The sequence below is a fragment of the Hyaena hyaena genome, unplaced genomic scaffold (genome assembly GCF_003009895.1).
Source record: "Hyaena hyaena isolate Hyena2069 unplaced genomic scaffold, ASM300989v1 scaffold_122, whole genome shotgun sequence".
NCBI classification, from domain to species: Eukaryota; Metazoa; Chordata; class Mammalia; order Carnivora; family Hyaenidae; genus Hyaena; species Hyaena hyaena.
In genome coordinates this window covers 651,751-669,482 of record NW_024080754.1, presented here as the reverse complement: position 1 = coordinate 669,482, position 17,732 = coordinate 651,751, and the positions used below count along the sequence as shown (strand labels likewise).

At 42.3% G+C, this 17,732-nt stretch overlaps 1 protein-coding gene across 6 annotated transcripts in view; it reads left to right on the top strand.

The window, feature by feature from the left end:
• LOC120235132 (amyloid beta precursor protein) overlaps positions 1-17,732 on the top strand; it is a 272,417-nt gene that overhangs the window by 149,134 nt on the left and 105,551 nt on the right. For 4 of the 6 annotated variants that reach the window (XM_039237293.1, XM_039237292.1, XM_039237291.1 and 1 more), the window contains exon 7: positions 15,726-15,893. The exons of the other annotated variants lie outside the window; for them this stretch is intronic. In XM_039237293.1, the coding sequence (XP_039093224.1) occupies positions 15,726-15,893 (168 nt within the window). The remainder of the gene's footprint in view (positions 1-15,725; positions 15,894-17,732) is intronic. 6 annotated transcript variants of the gene reach the window in all.

The window sequence follows — 17,732 nt, the reverse complement described above, 5'->3', positions numbered from 1 at the left end:
TGGTCATTTAGAGCTACCAACTGTCAGTGCTAGAAATAGAAGAGCTTTGAATGGAAATCCATTCATCCCATGTAAGACATCCGAAATGGATGAAAGTGTACTTGAGGCAAATCTTTCAGGGAAAGAAACATGTTATGGTATATTGGGTCCATGTCAGAGAGTTTTGTGAATTCCCAGCTCACTCCAATAAAGAAGTAGAAGTTTAAGTGGGAATATTAAATGGGTCAGCTGCATCGAGCTCTTTCCCTCCTGGTCACTGGCGGACATGAATTACAGGTCTTCCCTGATAAAGAACTGCAGCAATGCCATACGTGATTGATGACTTTAAAAAACTCTACTTGGGGCGCCTGGGTGGCTTAGTTGGTTAAGCGTCCGACTTCAGCTCAGGTCATGATCTCACGGTTCATGGGTGAACCCACATCAGGTTCTGTGCTGACCCCTCAGAGCCTGGAGCCTGTTTCAGATTCTGTGTCTCCCTCATTCTCTGCCCCTCCCCAACTTGTGCTGTGTCTCTTTGTCTCAAAAATAAATAAAAACCAAAAAATTAAAAAAAAAATTCTACTTATTTACAAGTAGCCCTGCTAGTGTGCTGAAAATAAAAATCACAAGTGACTTGCAAGGAAGAGATATTGAAAAGAGGCTCACAATCTAGTTTTCACTGTTAATGTTTCAGTGCCCGAGAGAAAATGTGATTTACAACCATACTTAATAAGAAAATTGTTTCTTCATTACCAACATATTGCTACTAATACAATCCCTTAATGTGCTTTGTAACAAAAACTCAATCCCTTTGTAACCTGTTTAAATTTGAAAGAAATAGGTAGAGGGAAGGAAAGTATAGGACGCTTCGACATGGTCATAAAATTTGCAGCTGTATTGTACTAGAATCGATGATCCTGAAGTGGGAGATGTCAGTTCTAACTCTGTTACCAATTCCAGAGGAAAAAGCGAGCATGCTACTATATCCATCTGGCTTTAGCATTTATTGGTTTAGGTACTTAAGGAAAACTTGGATCTGGTAGATTAAGCCAATATCAGTTTGAGTAAAATGACAGTATATTTAGACTCTGGCTCCTAATTTTCTTTGATTTGAGAAGGGATAACACTTCATGAACCGAAGATGTCAGGGCACTTTCTGATTCAACCATGGGTTCTAAACTGTGATTAAACATTGGTATTACAGGGGCCCCTGAATGTGGCTCAGTCCGACTCTAGATTTCAGCTCAGGTCATGATCTCACGAGCGCCACATCAGGCTCTGCCCTGACAGGGCGTGGAGCTTGCTTGGGACTCTTTCTCTGCTGCTTCCCCCCACACATTCTCTTTCCAAATAAATGAAAAAAACTTTTAAAAAGCAATTGTTTCTATCTTTTAAGCCTTGTGACTCTGCTCTATGGTCCATTTACAGCTAAGGCAACTAAAGCCTAGAGAAAAATTTGTTTTAATTGTCAATGGTCACAAAGCTGAGAGGTGTGAAGCCAGCATTTAGATCCAAACATACCAGGGTATTTCTACTACATTAATGTCAAAAATTTTTTTTCTTTTTCCTTTTGTTTACAAATACGAGTTCAGTTTAACCTGTACTCCCTGGTTGGCGTGGAACCCTTTTCTATAGTCCTATATTCCTCCATGTAAAATATTGAGATTCTCACTCTCCCTCCCTCTCTCTGCCCCTCCCCTCATTCTCTCTTTCTCTCTCTGTAAATAAATAAACATAAAAATATTTTTAAAATAACAAAAAACACTTACAACTAATACTAAGCATCAGAGGTCAGCAAACTATGGCCACGGGACCATATGGCCAGTCACCTGTTCCCTAATACGAAGGTTTTCTTAGGGCACAGCCAGTCCCCTTTGGTTACCTACTGTCTGTGGCTGCTTTCATGCTGTGGAGGCAGAGTTGAGTAGTTGTAAGAAGACACCATATGGCCCGCTACGCTGGAAGTGTTCACTATCTAGGTCCTTCTAGAAAACCCCAGATACTGGTCATTAGAAAAGTATTAGGGAGTTTGTATATTTCAAATACTTTCATGAAGGTAGTTTTATTAAGTTTAGAGGCAGACTACTCTTTTATTAAGTTTCTAAGTTTAGGGACTTTTTAATATTTTATGGCCTCGGGCTGTTAAGTGACATTGGTTGAGTCTTTTTTCATGGGTATGGTATAGATGCTAATAGAACATATCATGTGTGTTGAACAAATTACTTTGGATAATCCATGTTAAGCATTTACCATAATGCCTGGCACATTGTAAGTATTTGGGTTCTTTTAGAAACACAGGCTGCCTTTGGGCCCCTGGGTGGCTCAGTCAGTTATGCATCTCTTGGTTTCAGCTCAGGTCATGATCTCACAGTTCATGAGTTTGAGCCTGGCATCGGGCTCTACACTGATAGTGGGGAACCAGCTTCGGTTTCTCTCTCTCCCTCTCTCTCTCTGCCCCTCACCTGCTCACACTTGCGCAGGCGTGCGCACACTCACTCTCTCTCTGTCTCTCTCTCTCTCTCTCTCTGTTTTTCTCTCTGTGTCTTAAAATAGATAAAACTTAAAAGAAAAAAATCAAAATAGCATAGGCTGCCCAGAATCAAATCCTGGCTCTACAACCTAACCATGTGGGTTTGTATCAGTCAAATAACCTGTAAGTCCCCCTCCTTGTGTACTTAATTTTAATTGTTTTGTGAGGATTAAGTGAAATATAATCTATGAAAAACATTTAGCACAGTTCCTGGTAGGCAGTGTTCAGTTAACCCAAGAGCTATAGTTGTTATGGTTCTAAGCATTATTCTGATGTCTCAGAGAATTGATGTTTACTACTAATTAGGAATGCCAAAAGTAAACAAATTGTTTTTTATTATAAAAAACATAATGTGATATATCCACATCAGTATAATAGAGGTGGTATTTATAGACATACGTTAAGAGTAATGGACAACTTACACACAGATTTTTGGTTAAAATTTTTTTGGTTTTGTTTATTTATTTTGGGAGAGTGAGAGAGCAAGTGTGGAGGGGAGAGAGAGAGAGAGAGAGAGAGAGAGAGAGAGAATCCCAAGCAGCCTCCGTGCTGTGAGCACCGAGCTTAATGCAGGGCTTGAACCCACAAACCATGAGATCATGTCCTGAGCTGAGATCGAGTGTTGGGCACTTAACCGACTGAGCCACCCACATGCCCATTTAAAACCTTTTTTTAGGAATATACACTGTATATTAAAATACCTGCAGTTCAGTTGTATGTCTAGCTGAAAATTAAACCCAAATACTATTAAATGCTACTGCATTTCAAGATAATGTTTCACTTTTTGCGGGGATCTTGAACCTCTTGGAAGTTCATCAATTAAATGGACCAAGACACAGATACAGGTAGCTCTTTAAGCATCGCATACGATGATGAAGCTAAAAAGTTTGATCTAATATTGCTTGCCTTGGGCTGGATGACTGAACACTACGGAATTATGTAATTTTTCTTCTCCCCCTGGCAGCCATTAGCCCGGGAGTAGCACCATGTGATTTACTGCTGTATGTTGCACCAACATCAGCCAGACTCTCTTAGGTACGGGGCGCTGCACTGGTTCCTGAGGACACAGGGCTGTGACTCTGGTGCCCTCCATCCACACCTGCTCACACCCTCCTGGGGAGAGACACGAGTCTCCAACCTGGCATGTTAGGGAACTTCGGCTGCACAGAGAAAGGGACGTGCTGAGCCCGCAGACGGCAGTTTTAACTAAGGCATTGATGAGAAGTCGACATTTGAGTGATTTTGAAAGAGGAATAGAGATTTGCCAGTTTGTGGAGCACCAAGTAGAAGGAATTCAAGAACTCTCATAAATCAGTCAGAATGGCTTGCCCTGATCCCAGAGGTGGAGGAAACAAACCTCTGCCCAATTCTCACATCTCCAGTGTTACCTGTCTGTAATGGGCGGGGCACGCCTGTAATTCCCGAACGGGATTCTTGCTTATCATTCACATTTAACTTCCCACAGAATTTGGGGGGAAACTGAGCTTACCTGGCAAACGTGAAAAACGTGTGCACATACTCCTGTTGGACGCCTCATAACAGCGTGCTGCCCAAAAATGAAGATAAAGTCCCAGTTTGTATTTGGGAACAAGGCAAAGGGATGATGGCCCCTCCCTTTCCTGGAAGCATTTACGTCAGTGTTAATGACTAAGGGCCAGCAAGGTGCACCCCTGTTTCTGGCCCAGAACGTAGCATCCTTCCTAATGATGTCGAGAGAACTCGTGTGACCACTGGGCCATAGATGTGACAAGTGGCAGCCTGTTATTTTGTGCCCATGGCATGGCAGCCATTGATTTTGAGGTATTTGATATACACTTTGATAGAGATGGAGTGAAGCATGGCATTGACCCCTTCTTTCCATGCAGCTTGAGGGTCCCGATTCAGAGAGCCCAATCAGGTTGTTTGCTTAAAATGTGACAGTGAGGAACAGAGTCACAAAAATCGCATGTCTACATACATAATTTTCTATTTTTTAATAACAAATTTATTGAGGTATGATTTATATAAACACAAAGTAAAGAATTCAGTGGCCTTAGTATATTCACAAAGATCTGCATAGCCACATAGGAAATTAATATTTTTGAACTTCATTTTGCTTGATATTTCACATGAGTAGGAGTGCTCATGGCCAGTACTTTCCATCTTCCATTCCTTTTTTTTTTTTTTAATTTTTTTTTTTTAATGTTTTATTTATTTCTAGGAGAGAGCGAGAGACAGCGTCAGCAGGGGAGGGTCAGAGAGAGAGGGAGTCACAGACTGAAACAGGCTCCAGGCTCTGAGCCAGCAGTCAGCACAGAGCCCGACGCGGGGCTCGAACCCACGAACCGCGAGATCATGACCTAAGCGAAAGTCAGACGCTTAACCGACTAAGCCACCCAGGCGCCCCCATCTTCCATTCCTATACTGTTTGTATACAGACTCAATGTCAGAGGGGTGCCTGGGTGGTTCAGTCAGGTAAGCATTCGACTCTCGATTTCAGCTCGAGTCATGATCTCACTATTTGTGAGTTCGAGCCCTGCGTTACCAGCATGGAGTCTGCTTGAGATTCTCTCTCTCCCTCTCTTGACCCCTCCCCCACTCATGCATGCCCCCTCTCTCTCTGTCTCTCTCTGTCAAAAATAAATAAACTTTTAAAAAGAAGATTCAATGTTAGAATAATGGATATAATCAGCCAAAAGTATTTTAATGCGATCATGTCTAATTCTATTAAAAATAAAAAATTATTTTCATTCCAGTTCAGTTAAAGCCCAGAAACCTGATCTTTTCTCATGCTTTTCCCCAAATCAGTTGCTATTCAAAAACTATACAAATGCCTAGATACAACTATTGCATATATCTACACAACGTGAAGTTTGCAACTGAAAAAAAAAATCAAGGGGCACATCGGGTGGCTCAGTTGGTTAAGCATCTGACTCTTGACTTCAGCTCAGGTCATGATCAGTTCCTGAGTTTGAGCCCCATGTCAGGCTCCACACTGAGCATGAGAGCCTACTTGGAATTCACTCCCTCTCCTTCTGTCCTTGTTCTCTCTCTTTTCTCTCTCTCAAAATAAATAAACATTTTTAAAAAATCAACCCTAATAAAAGAAATCCAGCAAGTGAGAGAAAAATTCATTTAAACATCATGTCATTTCCAGAGACACTTCTTTTTAGCCCGTCCCGATGCCTCCCTGGGGAGGGGCTCAGATTCTACAGGCAGATACCAGAATTGTGGGTGTTAACGGTAATCTGTAGTCTCCTTCTAGAAAAATGCTTTCCGGACTTTATAAGCAGGGTGGGTTACAGCCTAAACACCTCTCTCAGCCATGAACCATTTTGCCCTTCTCAAAATTCATTGCTGGTTTCCAGCCACCCTTCCAACGTCTGGCCTGTTACGTTTTGGTAAAAGTGTGAGAAATCAAGGTGAAAGTGTGAGAAATCAAGGTGAGGTGAGAAGAATGCTCAGGAAAACCCTTCAGCCTTCGAGACAGCAATAAAGCCCAAATTTTAATAGACCCCGAGGGCACCTGGCTGGCACTCTGAAGAGCATGTGACTCTTGATCTCGGGTGGTGATTTCAAGCCCCCACATTAGGTGTAGAGTTTACTAAAAAAAATAATTAGTAAATGTTAAAAAAAATAAATAAAAATTAAGAGCCTCTTGAAATGGTAAAAAGGAGTTTTGAACAGAAAGCTTGTTAAAGCTGCACTGTAATGGTAAAACCGTTCAGGTATTTAACTGTGAAGAGAGGGTTGTCTGTCTTTTTCTTGAATTTTTTACAGTCTTGGTGATAGTTTCTGAGACAGAATATGAAAATATCACAGAACATGGACAGAAATTTTGTGTTCTTGCATTCAGGCTCAAATTCCTCATGGTTCATGCTAGAAGCATAGAAAGCCCTTGCTGGGCACTCTCATGACTAAATCTGTTCTGGAATTTTTGTTTTTAATTTTTTTAATGTTTATTTATTTTTGAGAGACACACAGAATGTGAGCAGGGGAGGGGCAGAGAGAGCAGGAGACACAGAATCTGAAGCAAACTCCAGACTCTGAGCTGTCAGCACAGAGCCCGACTCAGGGCTTGACCCCAGAAGTGTGAGATCATGAGCTGTGAGATCATGACCCGAGCCAAAGTTGGATGCTCAAATGACTGAGCCACCCAGGCAGCCCGGGAATTTTTTTTTTTAAGTTTATGTATTTATTTTGAGAGAGAACGTACACAACCAGGGAAGGGGCAGAGAGAGGAAGAGAGAAAATCCTAAGCAGGTTCTGCCCTGTCATTGCAGAGCCCCATGTAGGGCTCAAACTCATGAACCATGAGATCGTGACCTGAGCTGATAATCAAGAGTCAGATGCTTAACCAACTGAGCCACCCAGGTGCCCCTGTCCTGGAATTCAATGCCGGTTGTTAGTCCAGATTTCTGAGGTGTCGGTGACTGTTGCTTATTAGCCCCCAGTCTCAGAACTGGGCACAATTACTACAATGCCCTGTGAAACCTTCTGGTATTTGCTTGGACTGTGGCAGGCGGCCTCAGCCTCAGCATTATCAGTGTTTGGGGCCCAGTCGTTCTTTGTTGGTACTATTCTGTCCGTTTTAGGATGTTCCATAGCACCATCCCTCCCACCTGGTGCCAGTGACCCTCCCCCCCCCCAGCTGTGACAACTCACACTGCCTCCAGGCGCTACTGGGTGTCTCCTGGGAGGGGACAGGGGCAGGCTCTCCCTGGCCACAGACTCCTAGGCTGTGCTTCTGAGACCTGCATCCACGCCAGTGTTAAATCTGTCTGAGCAGAGAAGCTCGCCTGCAACATTGTGTCTCACCTTAATGTCAGCTGTAACCCTTCACTGCACATTTGTAGGTAGCCACTGACCATTTGTACTGTTTGAGAAGAATAAGTAAACAAAACATATGTTAAAACAAAGATGGTAAATATTCATTTATAAGGTGAAAACAGATATTTGATTTGTAATATAGTTTCAAGAGAAGTCACAAAATATTTTTTAAATACTGTGTATGCAGGGGACGCCTGGATGGCTCAGTCAGTTGAGTGTACGACTTCAGCTCAGGTCATGGTCTCACGGTTAGTGGGTTTGAGCCCCTTGTCAGGCTCTGTGCTGACATCTCAGAGCCTGCAGCCTGCTTCGGATTCTGTGTTTCCCCCTCTCTCTGCCCCTCTCATGCTCTGTATCGGGCTGTCTCTCAATAATAAATAGACGTTAAAAATTTTTTTATAAAAAAACTAAACATTAAAAACAATTTTTTAATACTGCTTATGCACATTTGCTATATAGGCAGTGATGGATGGAGAAAAACTGCCGTCCTTGCTTTGTTTTGAGTTCTTCTAAAAGCAGTTCGCTCTCCCCGGGTGCCCTGTTTCAAAACTGCAAGTGGTGGGTAGCAATCAGAAACACATGTTCTCCGCTGGAGGCTGCCCAGCCTTCCTGCTGGGCTCTGTGACAAGAGACCAGCTACAGTGGCAAGGTGGACATGCTCAGTCTCTCCCAGGAAAGAGTATGAAACCACAGGACCATCCTCCAATCTCTAACTCGCTTATCCAGAGCATCCTTTTTGTTGCAAGAACAAGAACTGCATATAACCCTTTCTTTAAGGAGAGGCGCTATGAAGGAAGTAAATTTCAAGCTTCCTTCATTGTGTCTTTGTCTAAATAAAAACCATAGCTTTGATATTTCTGGTGATCTGATATGTTTCAAGAACATCACTTGCATTCAGATTTCGGAGAAGTAGAAGTTTTCATAGACTTAGATGTAAGTTAATTATTATCTTGGTATTGGATTTAAGGCACGAGTATTGAAACTGTCAAAGAAATATATATTGCTAAGTCTAAATTTAAGTTTTGAGATACAGCATATTTGAGTTTCACAGCTCTACTAAAATACATCATATTCCTCTTTCCCCAAATATTTGTGGACTTCTTTTTATTAGCCAAAACCTATGCTTCTTTTTACTGATCCTTCCCCTCTGGTCATTTTGGAAAGTGATTAAATCTTATAGACCTGGCTTTGACATTTCAACTGCTCACAAATGATACAGAGTTGATCACACCGCTTTCTCAAACATTAATGTCCATTCAAGTCACTGAGGCATTTGCTAAATGCGGATTCAGAGACCAAGGTCTGGAGTGGGTCCCAACTCGCAGGTATGCTGGCCCAATGGATCATGGACTGCACTTCAAGAGATAGCTTTTTCTAGTAGCAATTCACGCCCCCCAGACTTTGCAGATGTAGGAGATTGGGAAGGAATAAGAAACTGAAAGGGAAAGCCATCCTTATCTCTATCTTTCACGCAAAGTGTGAAGGAACCCCAATGTGTATTTCCACCGAGCAACTGTAAACATTCAGCTTTCAAGGCGAAGCAAATTAGGAAGGTCTTACTCTCTTCCTACATAACTGTTACTAGTGATACTAGTAACTTGTGCCCTTCTTCCCTCTCACTGGTGTGGCGTGGATGACTCCTGTTAGCCTGTAAAAGATTAAAGTGTACAGGAATTTTATAAGCTACAACCACCGGTAGCTTGAAACACCAACGGCAGGAGTATTTACATGATGGAAATAACTGCATATTATAAATTACACTTTTTTTTTTTCCTGGAGATAACCAGTTTCCCAGCATACCCTGCCTCCCTGTCAGTAGGAATAATCACTTTACCTTATTTCCTGCAGGAGACCCGACATCTTAAGAGTTTGGAGCTTCTTGTAACACTGCATGGCAGTACCACACAGCTTAGTGAGAAACAGGGTTATTCCCATAACAAAGTGGAAACAAAGGAATCATGAAAAGCCCCACTGGTGCCCTTTTGGGAATGCTTTTGCCAGCACGCCATCAGGAGAAGACTGATGAGTCTAAATACTTAACAAGTGCATCTCCTTGATGTGGCATTTTATAAATACTCTTTCATCATGGAGAGATGTGAGAACTGGGTCAGGTATAAATGGAGTGACAGATGTACTGGATAGCCTCAGAGACTCAACCCAGTTTGGTGAAAGGCCAGCCAACTACAGATATCTTGTAGAGATTGCCCGTGACACCCGTCATTTCATACTGAGTCAGGGGGTTCATCACCATGCACAGCTGTTCCCATCATTTGTTTATATGGTCCAACCTGTATTTGGGGCTTAAGTGAGATTTCTAATAAGACACCCGTTCGGACTTGCTTACCTGGAGCTATATGTCTTTATTTAATAAAATACGATTACTACGTACGTAACAAGTATCAGATCATTTTTTGCCCTGATCAGAATTATTTTCTGTCGGACAGGTTTTTCGATAACTACTTACTAATATTTGCAAGCACATTATAAAATCTCCTTTTAATTAAAAGTACATATATCTGGGCACCTGGCTGGCTCAGTTAAGCATCTGACTTTAGCTCAGGTCATGATCTCAGGGTTCATTTCATGGGTTCGAGCCCTGCTTCGGGCTCTGTGCTGACATCTTGGAGCCTGGAGCCTGCTTAGGATTCTGTGACTCCCTCTTTCTGCCCCTCCCCTGCTTGCACTCTGTCTCTGTCTCTCTCTCAAAAATATATATCTATTGTTGCAAAAACACACTCTTTAAAAATAATTGTTTTTCTAGTATATTGACTTTTTGAAATTTTTTAAATAAGAGTTAAACACAAATGTGGCAACTTTATTCTTCAACAGAATATGAGAGGTATTCTAATAACTCAGGCTCACAAAGTTGCACCCTAGAATGATGTTTAGGATTGCAACAATAAATTAAGCTGAAAAGTGGTTATTATAAACTGCATTGAAGTCAGCCATGTTCATTATTAATAGATGGAATGATTAGGCAGATTGGTCAACACTTATTTGAGATATTAAACACAAACATATGCTGTAGATTTTAATATTTTTTTGATTGTTTTTATTTTACTCTTAGTATTAAACAAGTGATTATTACAAGGTCAGACTGTATTTGCCTTGTTATATTTGACCTTTGTACTCTAAAATTTCAAGGTACATAATTTTTAACGCAGAAAATAGAAGTTTGTACTGTATGTGAACTTTAATTCTGCATATATTCTTGCAGCATATGGAGAAATTCTATATAATTTTTGTGTTTCTTTACATCAGAATACACAATCCCTAGCTTTCCATAAAAACATCCTCTATGACCAGGGCACTTGGGTGGCTCAGTTGGTTGATTTTGGCTCAGGTCATGATCCCAGGGTCATGGGATTGAGCCCTACATCAGGCTCCATGCTAAGTGTGGAGTCTGCTTAAGATTCTCTCTCTCTCCTCTCTCTACTCTCTCTCTCTCTCTCTCTTCTCTCTTCCCTCTCTCTCTCTCTCTCCCCCTCTTTCTCTCTCTCTAAAATAATAAAAAATAAATAAATAAATAAATAAAATCCTCTTTGATTATTCAAGTGGTTGCTTTCTCAAAATTTGTAAAATTTAAGCCTTATACATTTCATACACTGGTTTACCTTAAACACTCCTGTAGTCTTGAGAATAATGGAACTTCAGTTATGAAAATGAAATAATAGTAAAAAGCTTTACATTATTCTAAAATTATTCTTTAGTGCTTTCTATAAAGTTAATTATCTGTTAAACCATTAATCCAGCCTTTGAAGAAGGCACTGTAATTTTTGTACCTTGGAAAGTGGTGATTTTCCCCTCATCCTGGTTGTCACTTTAACAACTGTCTTCATGCAGAATTTTTTTTTCAAGCGCAAATTTTCTTACTTTCGTTGTCCACAAAAAAGTTCACTTCTACTCAGTTCTGACATCTATTCAGAGTCCATTGTTGGTGGTTACGCATTACTTTTTGGACAGTGGGTTGCATAATCATTTTATACGTACTCTATGGAGAACTAACTTTGCTCCTATATTGTATTTATATAAGAGCGACTTTTAAAAAATGGACTTCAGTGTTGCAACCAGCCCAGACCTTGGCGAGGGCCAATCTCACATAAAATGTGTAGGGCTTGTTGTGAAGTACACAAACTCATGTGCTTTGTGTACCACTAGCATTTCAGTTGATTAAATGGTCTTTTGTCTTGAAGGGTGGGTAGAGCTATTATACAAGAGATTAAGCCTTCCATGCTGGCAGAATTCAGCCAGATAAATATTAAGAGACCTATTTGTGGTGGCACCTGGGTAGCTCAGTGGGTTAAGCATTCAACTTTGGCTGAGGTCATGATCTCACGGTTCATGAGTTCAAGCTCCACTTCAGTTGAGCTCTAGCCCCACTCTGGGCTCTTCTCTCTCTCTCTCTCTCTCTCTCTCTCTCCTTCTTTCTCTACAGCTTCTGGGTTTCTCTCTCCCTCTCACTCTGCTCCATACTCATGTGCCCTCTCTCTCACTCAAAAATAAATAAGTAAAGAAAATTTTGAAAAATCCCCTATTTGTGATCTTAAAAGTTTAAGAATTAGGGGTGGCTTGCTATTTCAGTTGGTAGAGCACATAACTCTTATATCTCAGCATTGTAAATTCAAGTCCCACAGTGGGCATGGAACCTACTAAGAATTATTTAAAGAAAAGTGTTTTTAAAGTTTTAAGAATTAAATATGAATAAACAAAGATTATCATTCCTTAGATGTCCCTGTTAAGTTTGTGCCAATGTTCTATCTGACTTCAAACATGCTGAGAAAGATCCCGCTTCTATTATTCTGGGCAAGTTTTCCCATTTTGATATGTAAGATTTATTTTGCATAGAAATGAAGGTGTATTGGAACTCACATGATTTTAAAATGTTAATCTTTTTGCTTATTATTTTACATTTTGAAAGGAGAAAGAAGCTGGAGAAAAGCAAGCTGCGGTTTTAATTTTCAGATGAAATCTGTTTGGGGGTTATAGTTCTTTAGTACGGTCTAAATTCACTGCATTTAGTGGATGATAGTGTAAATAATTTCCCACAGAGTCCCCTCTGAAATCAGCTTTCCTACTCTAGGAAGCTGTTGTTCTTTCCAGTCCTGGCCAGAAGGAAAGTGAGGAAAAATGCCAGCCTAGTGGTTGAATAGCGAGGCTAAAAACTGGTGGGATTACGAGATACCTTTTCTCTCCTGTCGTGCTTTGGTACAGGGCAGCTGGCATGCTTCTTCACTGGCAGCAGGTCAGAACCAGCTGGACAGGGCGGCTCTGAGTGGTTTCAGAGCAACAGAGACACATTCTTACCCACATTCTTCTAGGCTCACGTGTGGGTACTCCCCAGTATATTACTGATATGACGTTAGGTTATCACACACTATGATACCAACTCTGGCCATGCTATCTCGTGTTATCTGTCAGCACTGTGGCATTAATGGGTATGCCTCATGATGTCCTCATACACCAAGGTCATGAAACTATCTGCAGCCATTCAGTGTCATGAGTGCCGCAGCCCCAATAATGTTGGAGAGCCAACATAACACTCCCCAAATGTTGTGTCATTCTGTTCTTTGCCGTTTCAGGCTGATGGGTCCAGACTCTTAAAACTGGAGACGCCAGCAAGAATTGTGGGCTCATCATGTAGTCCATTCCATTTCTTAGTTGACATATACACAGATTTTGAGTCCTGAATGCTTTTTTGTTGTTGACTGAGACTCTACAGCTTTAGGTGTAACAAAGGGGTTTCCTAGCCACTTAGTGAGGCAGAAGAAAACTGAAACAGAATAAAAGCATTTCACTTGTGGTGTAAGAAAACGACGATGTATTAAAACCTCATTTGAAGGGCGGCCGGATGGCTCAGTCAGTTAAGCGTCCAACTTCGAGTCAGGTAGGTCATGATCCCCCCATCCGTGAGTGCGAGCCCCGCATCGAGCTCTTTGCTGACAGCTTAGAGCCTGAAGCCTGCTTCGGATTCTGTGTCTCCCTCTCTCTCTGCCCCTCTCCTGCTCACGTTCTATCTCTCTCTCTCTCTCTCTCTCTCAAAAATAAACATTAAAATAAACAAATAAATCTCAGTTGAGTTCTAGACTGAGAGGTTTTGTCTTTATCAGAAGAAATGACTAGATTACATACAAAAGCAAATATCTTATGATAGATCCTCTCCTTTGACCTTCATTCTTTTATCTCATTACTTAACTTTCACACATCCAAAATCTTACCAGTTGTACTTAGTACATAGGAGACACCATAAAAACAGGTCTCATGCCCCTGCATGGCTGTGATGTTCTGGGGCGTCCATGGCAGACAAGGATGAGAAGACACATTCGGATACTCATAGAGGTCTAAAATGGGAGGATTGCTGTGAGGTAGGGAGCCATGATGAGGCTTGTTGCCTATGCTCCTGGGGTCACGCCATGGGGTAGAGGCATCCACTGGCAACTCCAGTGCCAACTTCAACCACAGTGTAGGCTCCAAGGACACCTGAGGACAGAGGACAGTTGCCTGACAGTCTTGCTGGAATTAGTACAGCCCAAGGAAGAGGCTAATGATGAATGCTGTCATGTCTTAAGAGTCAAGAAAGAGCATGTCACATGGACATGTACAGATTGGTGAGGGAAATGCAGAAGAGAGAGCCTGTAGGTATTGCTTATCATTGAGAGGGAGAGGCATTAAGGTCCATGAGTGGAGACAGCTAATGGCTGTGGTTTGCCAGAGACCCCACATCTGGGGCATGTGGCTTCTAGCTCTACAGCCCAGAAACTGCTTTGCCAGTAACACAGAAGTGATCAGACTCTCCCCCACTCCTAAAACTGGTTGACCCTTTATGAGTACCGGTTCTTTAATTTGTGGGGGACAGATCAAATTGCCAAGTGGAAGAGAAATATGTATGAATGGATTGGCAGATTTTCATCATACAGGTGAGCTCTGTGCAGAAAACAAATTGAAAACACACAATGGGTTGGTGAAGTTGGATTTTTTAAGCAGCAGTTGAATCAGAAGACCTTACTGATGGGTGACATTGAGCCTGATGCTCCCAGAGCCAAATATTTCCATCTGAAAACCATCTAAAGAGAGCCAGGATCACCTTAGATATCTCCTGCACATTTCTTCTGCACAGTGTTTGACCTCCACCTTCTGAGCTCAGTGCTGAATGTCCTTTCCTACTCTGTTGACATCATCATGATGATGGTAACTTTTGATTTTGTTATCTGTCACCTCTTTGTCTCATTTGGAAAGAGCATTAAGTAGTGTGTATAGGGGAGTTGAATAGTAGTTATTTTTTACATAGATATTGTCAATCTTTATCTTCGAGTGAATGATTGGTCAGTCTGTTAAATATTCCTAATTTGGAAGCTCTGAATTCTGCATGACTTTTATCTTTTGAAGGATGCTCTTCCTCAATATGATAGTAAAATGAATAAGCAAGACATCTGTGCGTGCTGAGGCGTCGGCAAGCTCTCCAGAAGCCTAGCTAGGGCAAGACTTTAACTCAGAGGGAGAATTGTTTTACTTAAAAAAAAAAAAAAAAAATGGCATGTACAAGAGAGGTAAAGTTCCTATTCTAATCACGATAACTTTACAAATGGAATCAGATAAGTTATTACACTTGGATCCATCAGGGATCATGAAACTGATCTTGGAGAGGGTGGCAAACCATGCTGACAGGTAAGATATTTTCATGTAAGACCATATATGGTATGTGGTTAACAAATTAGAATTGATTGACTGTGTTTTGTTTGATTGACTGTGTTTTGTTATTTGGGACATTATTGTCCAAGGGACAGATTAATGAAAAATCAAAAATTATATTTAACTAGAGTTAATATAATTGGCTGTAAGTCACATTTACAGATGTTTACATATGTTTTCAGACATGGTGAGTAGAAAGGCTGGATCTCTGAAAACCAGATCACATCCAATCTATGTCTAATGGTATTATGCTTTTGAGTCAAGGCTATCCTTAGTGAAGGCAAACAATCAGATATTCCTGAGAAGATAACGGTTTTTTTTGGCATCATAAGCAGACACAGTTCTTTTCCCTTTCAAGCTGACTGGAGGTTCCTTGAGAAGTTTGTTTCTTACCGTGAAGACCCGTTCCCATGCTCAGACACTCTGGGACATTTGCTATTAATCTAAAAGCAGCTACAAGATGCGCTCACATCTTGCTGGGCTCCTTTCATTCCTACCGAGCCACTTATTAAACCAGACGAGAATGCACTGCTTTGTTTCAGAGGAAACTCTAACCTCCCGGTTGGTGATTAAGTTCCTCAGTGAATGTTTGGCAGAGCCCGCCCGGTCACCCCAGCCCCAGTGACCCCCCGGGGGTGGGGAGGAAAAGTAAACATGTACGCGAACAGCCAGCCGGTGCCTTTTCATGCTAAATGTGGTTCCCCACATCTCCTCTGATTAGAGGTGTGCTCTGAACAAGCCGAGACGGGGCCGTGCCGTGCCATGATCTCCCGCTGGTACTTTGATGTGACCGAAGGCAAGTGCGCCCCGTTCTTTTACGGCGGATGTGGCGGGAACCGCAACAACTTTGACACAGAGGAGTACTGCATGGCCGTGTGCGGCAGCGTCAGTAAGTGGACCCTCCCCGAGCCTGGCCACCTCTCGTCTTTCTCGCCACTGACTCTGCTCTTCGTAACAGATCGGTTTTCCTGGTTCTTGGGACCGGGTCTGTCGCTCCCACTAACCCCGTTTTCTGTCCACTCCTCTAATTGCCCGGCGTCTCCTCCCGTGTGTTCGATCCCCAGCGCGCATCTCCGTCTTCCTCTAATAAAGCATGGCCGTGGGTGTGTTCTTTCCCTAACTGTGGCGCCTCCGTCTGCGGGTCTCTGGCGACTTCTCTTGAGCGCCCCCTCTTGAAGCCATGCTGGGGTCACTGTGTCGTCTTCTCGGCTGTCTGTTCTGTGCAAATGGATACCTCTGTGTTTGTCTGTGCAATGCGTGTTCAGGTCTCTGCATGTGCAGTCCGCATGCGAGTCAGGTTTCCTGCTGGGAGCCTGGCTGGTGAGGCGGGCCGTTGTGACGTGTTGTTTTGTGACATGTGACTTTGATTGTGGCCACAGCGAATGTGCTTGAATTGAGCATATGCACGTCAAATGCCAGAAGACAGAAAGGCCCCAGTGGCCTCCCAGCTCAGACACGAAATGGTTGCAGTTATCAATTTTTCATGTCTTCCCCTGGAAATAGAAGAAAACTCACTTAACATTAGAAACCCTGAATGACAAAAGACTCAGGGAACAAAGCCTTGTCTCTGGAACTTCCAGCTTTTCTTGACTCTGGGGGAGAAATACATGGAGTGACAATGACTTAAATGTGACATGAAACTTTTTCCGCAGAGGTGATCCTCAGGAGGGCGTGAACCCGAAGTCCGGGACCTCTGTTCTTGTGCACAGCCTCCCAAGTTGAAGCCTCAGTTTTATTTATTTACTATTGTTCATGAGTAGGAAATTTGAAGTATTCAAGAGATGTTTACTCAACTCGATAAATTAAAGATTAAACTCAGTAATTGTGCATTTCTCTTTTAAAGAGACTCCGGCCTTTCCCGCCTTGTTCCTAGGAGGGTGACAGCCACCACTTCCTGCCTGGGATTCCTAGGGATTATATAAATTGTTTTCCACTGTAATCATAGGCTTAAGCTGAACAACGAGAGGACCTGCACCATTAAGACCTTCTATTGTGAAGCCCAGTATCTAAGTGGAATGTGATGGAAAAGTTCCCACTGGTCTCCTGTGTGAGGGCTGACTCCATTTCTATCATGTGTGAGAACAGGTGTAGGAATTGGTAACCCCAAGGGCTTCTTTTCTGGCTGCCATTGGATGACTGTAGCTTCTTGCTCAAGGACTCCTTTCTTCGGCTTCAAAGAAGTGAATTAGGTCAGGTAACCGGGAACACAGTGGGGGATTCTGTTGCCTGGAGCCTCTTGAACAAAGAACTTTTGTTACAGAGATTCTAACTGGCTTAGCTGCTGAGGGAAATTTCTTGGCACATTTCCTAACTTTTTTCCTCTATTTCCCTGAGGTAGATTTGTTTTTTGGAATATAAATTGTGTGTGTGCGTGTAATAAGAAAGGATTTTTACAAATTATAGGCGGTGAGGGATTTGCCTCCAGTTGGAAGTTACCCCCCGACAGAACACGACAGCAGCGCGTACCACACAGTCTCCATTCGATCAGTGTGATCTGACTCAGGCTGGGAGAGAGCAGCGGGCACCACGGGTCTTTTGAAGCCTCTGGAGGTGCCCTGGATGGTACACCTTTTGCTGAAAGATTTGTAAAAGGCAGAGAGATTGCCAACAAAAGTGTCATGGATAAGCCAAGCAGTCCATATTTACTTTCAGCGTAAGGTTCTAGGATAGTTTATCAAGAAGACAGACGTGAGAGGCTGAAGGTCAGTCAGAAGGGTGGGCAGATCTG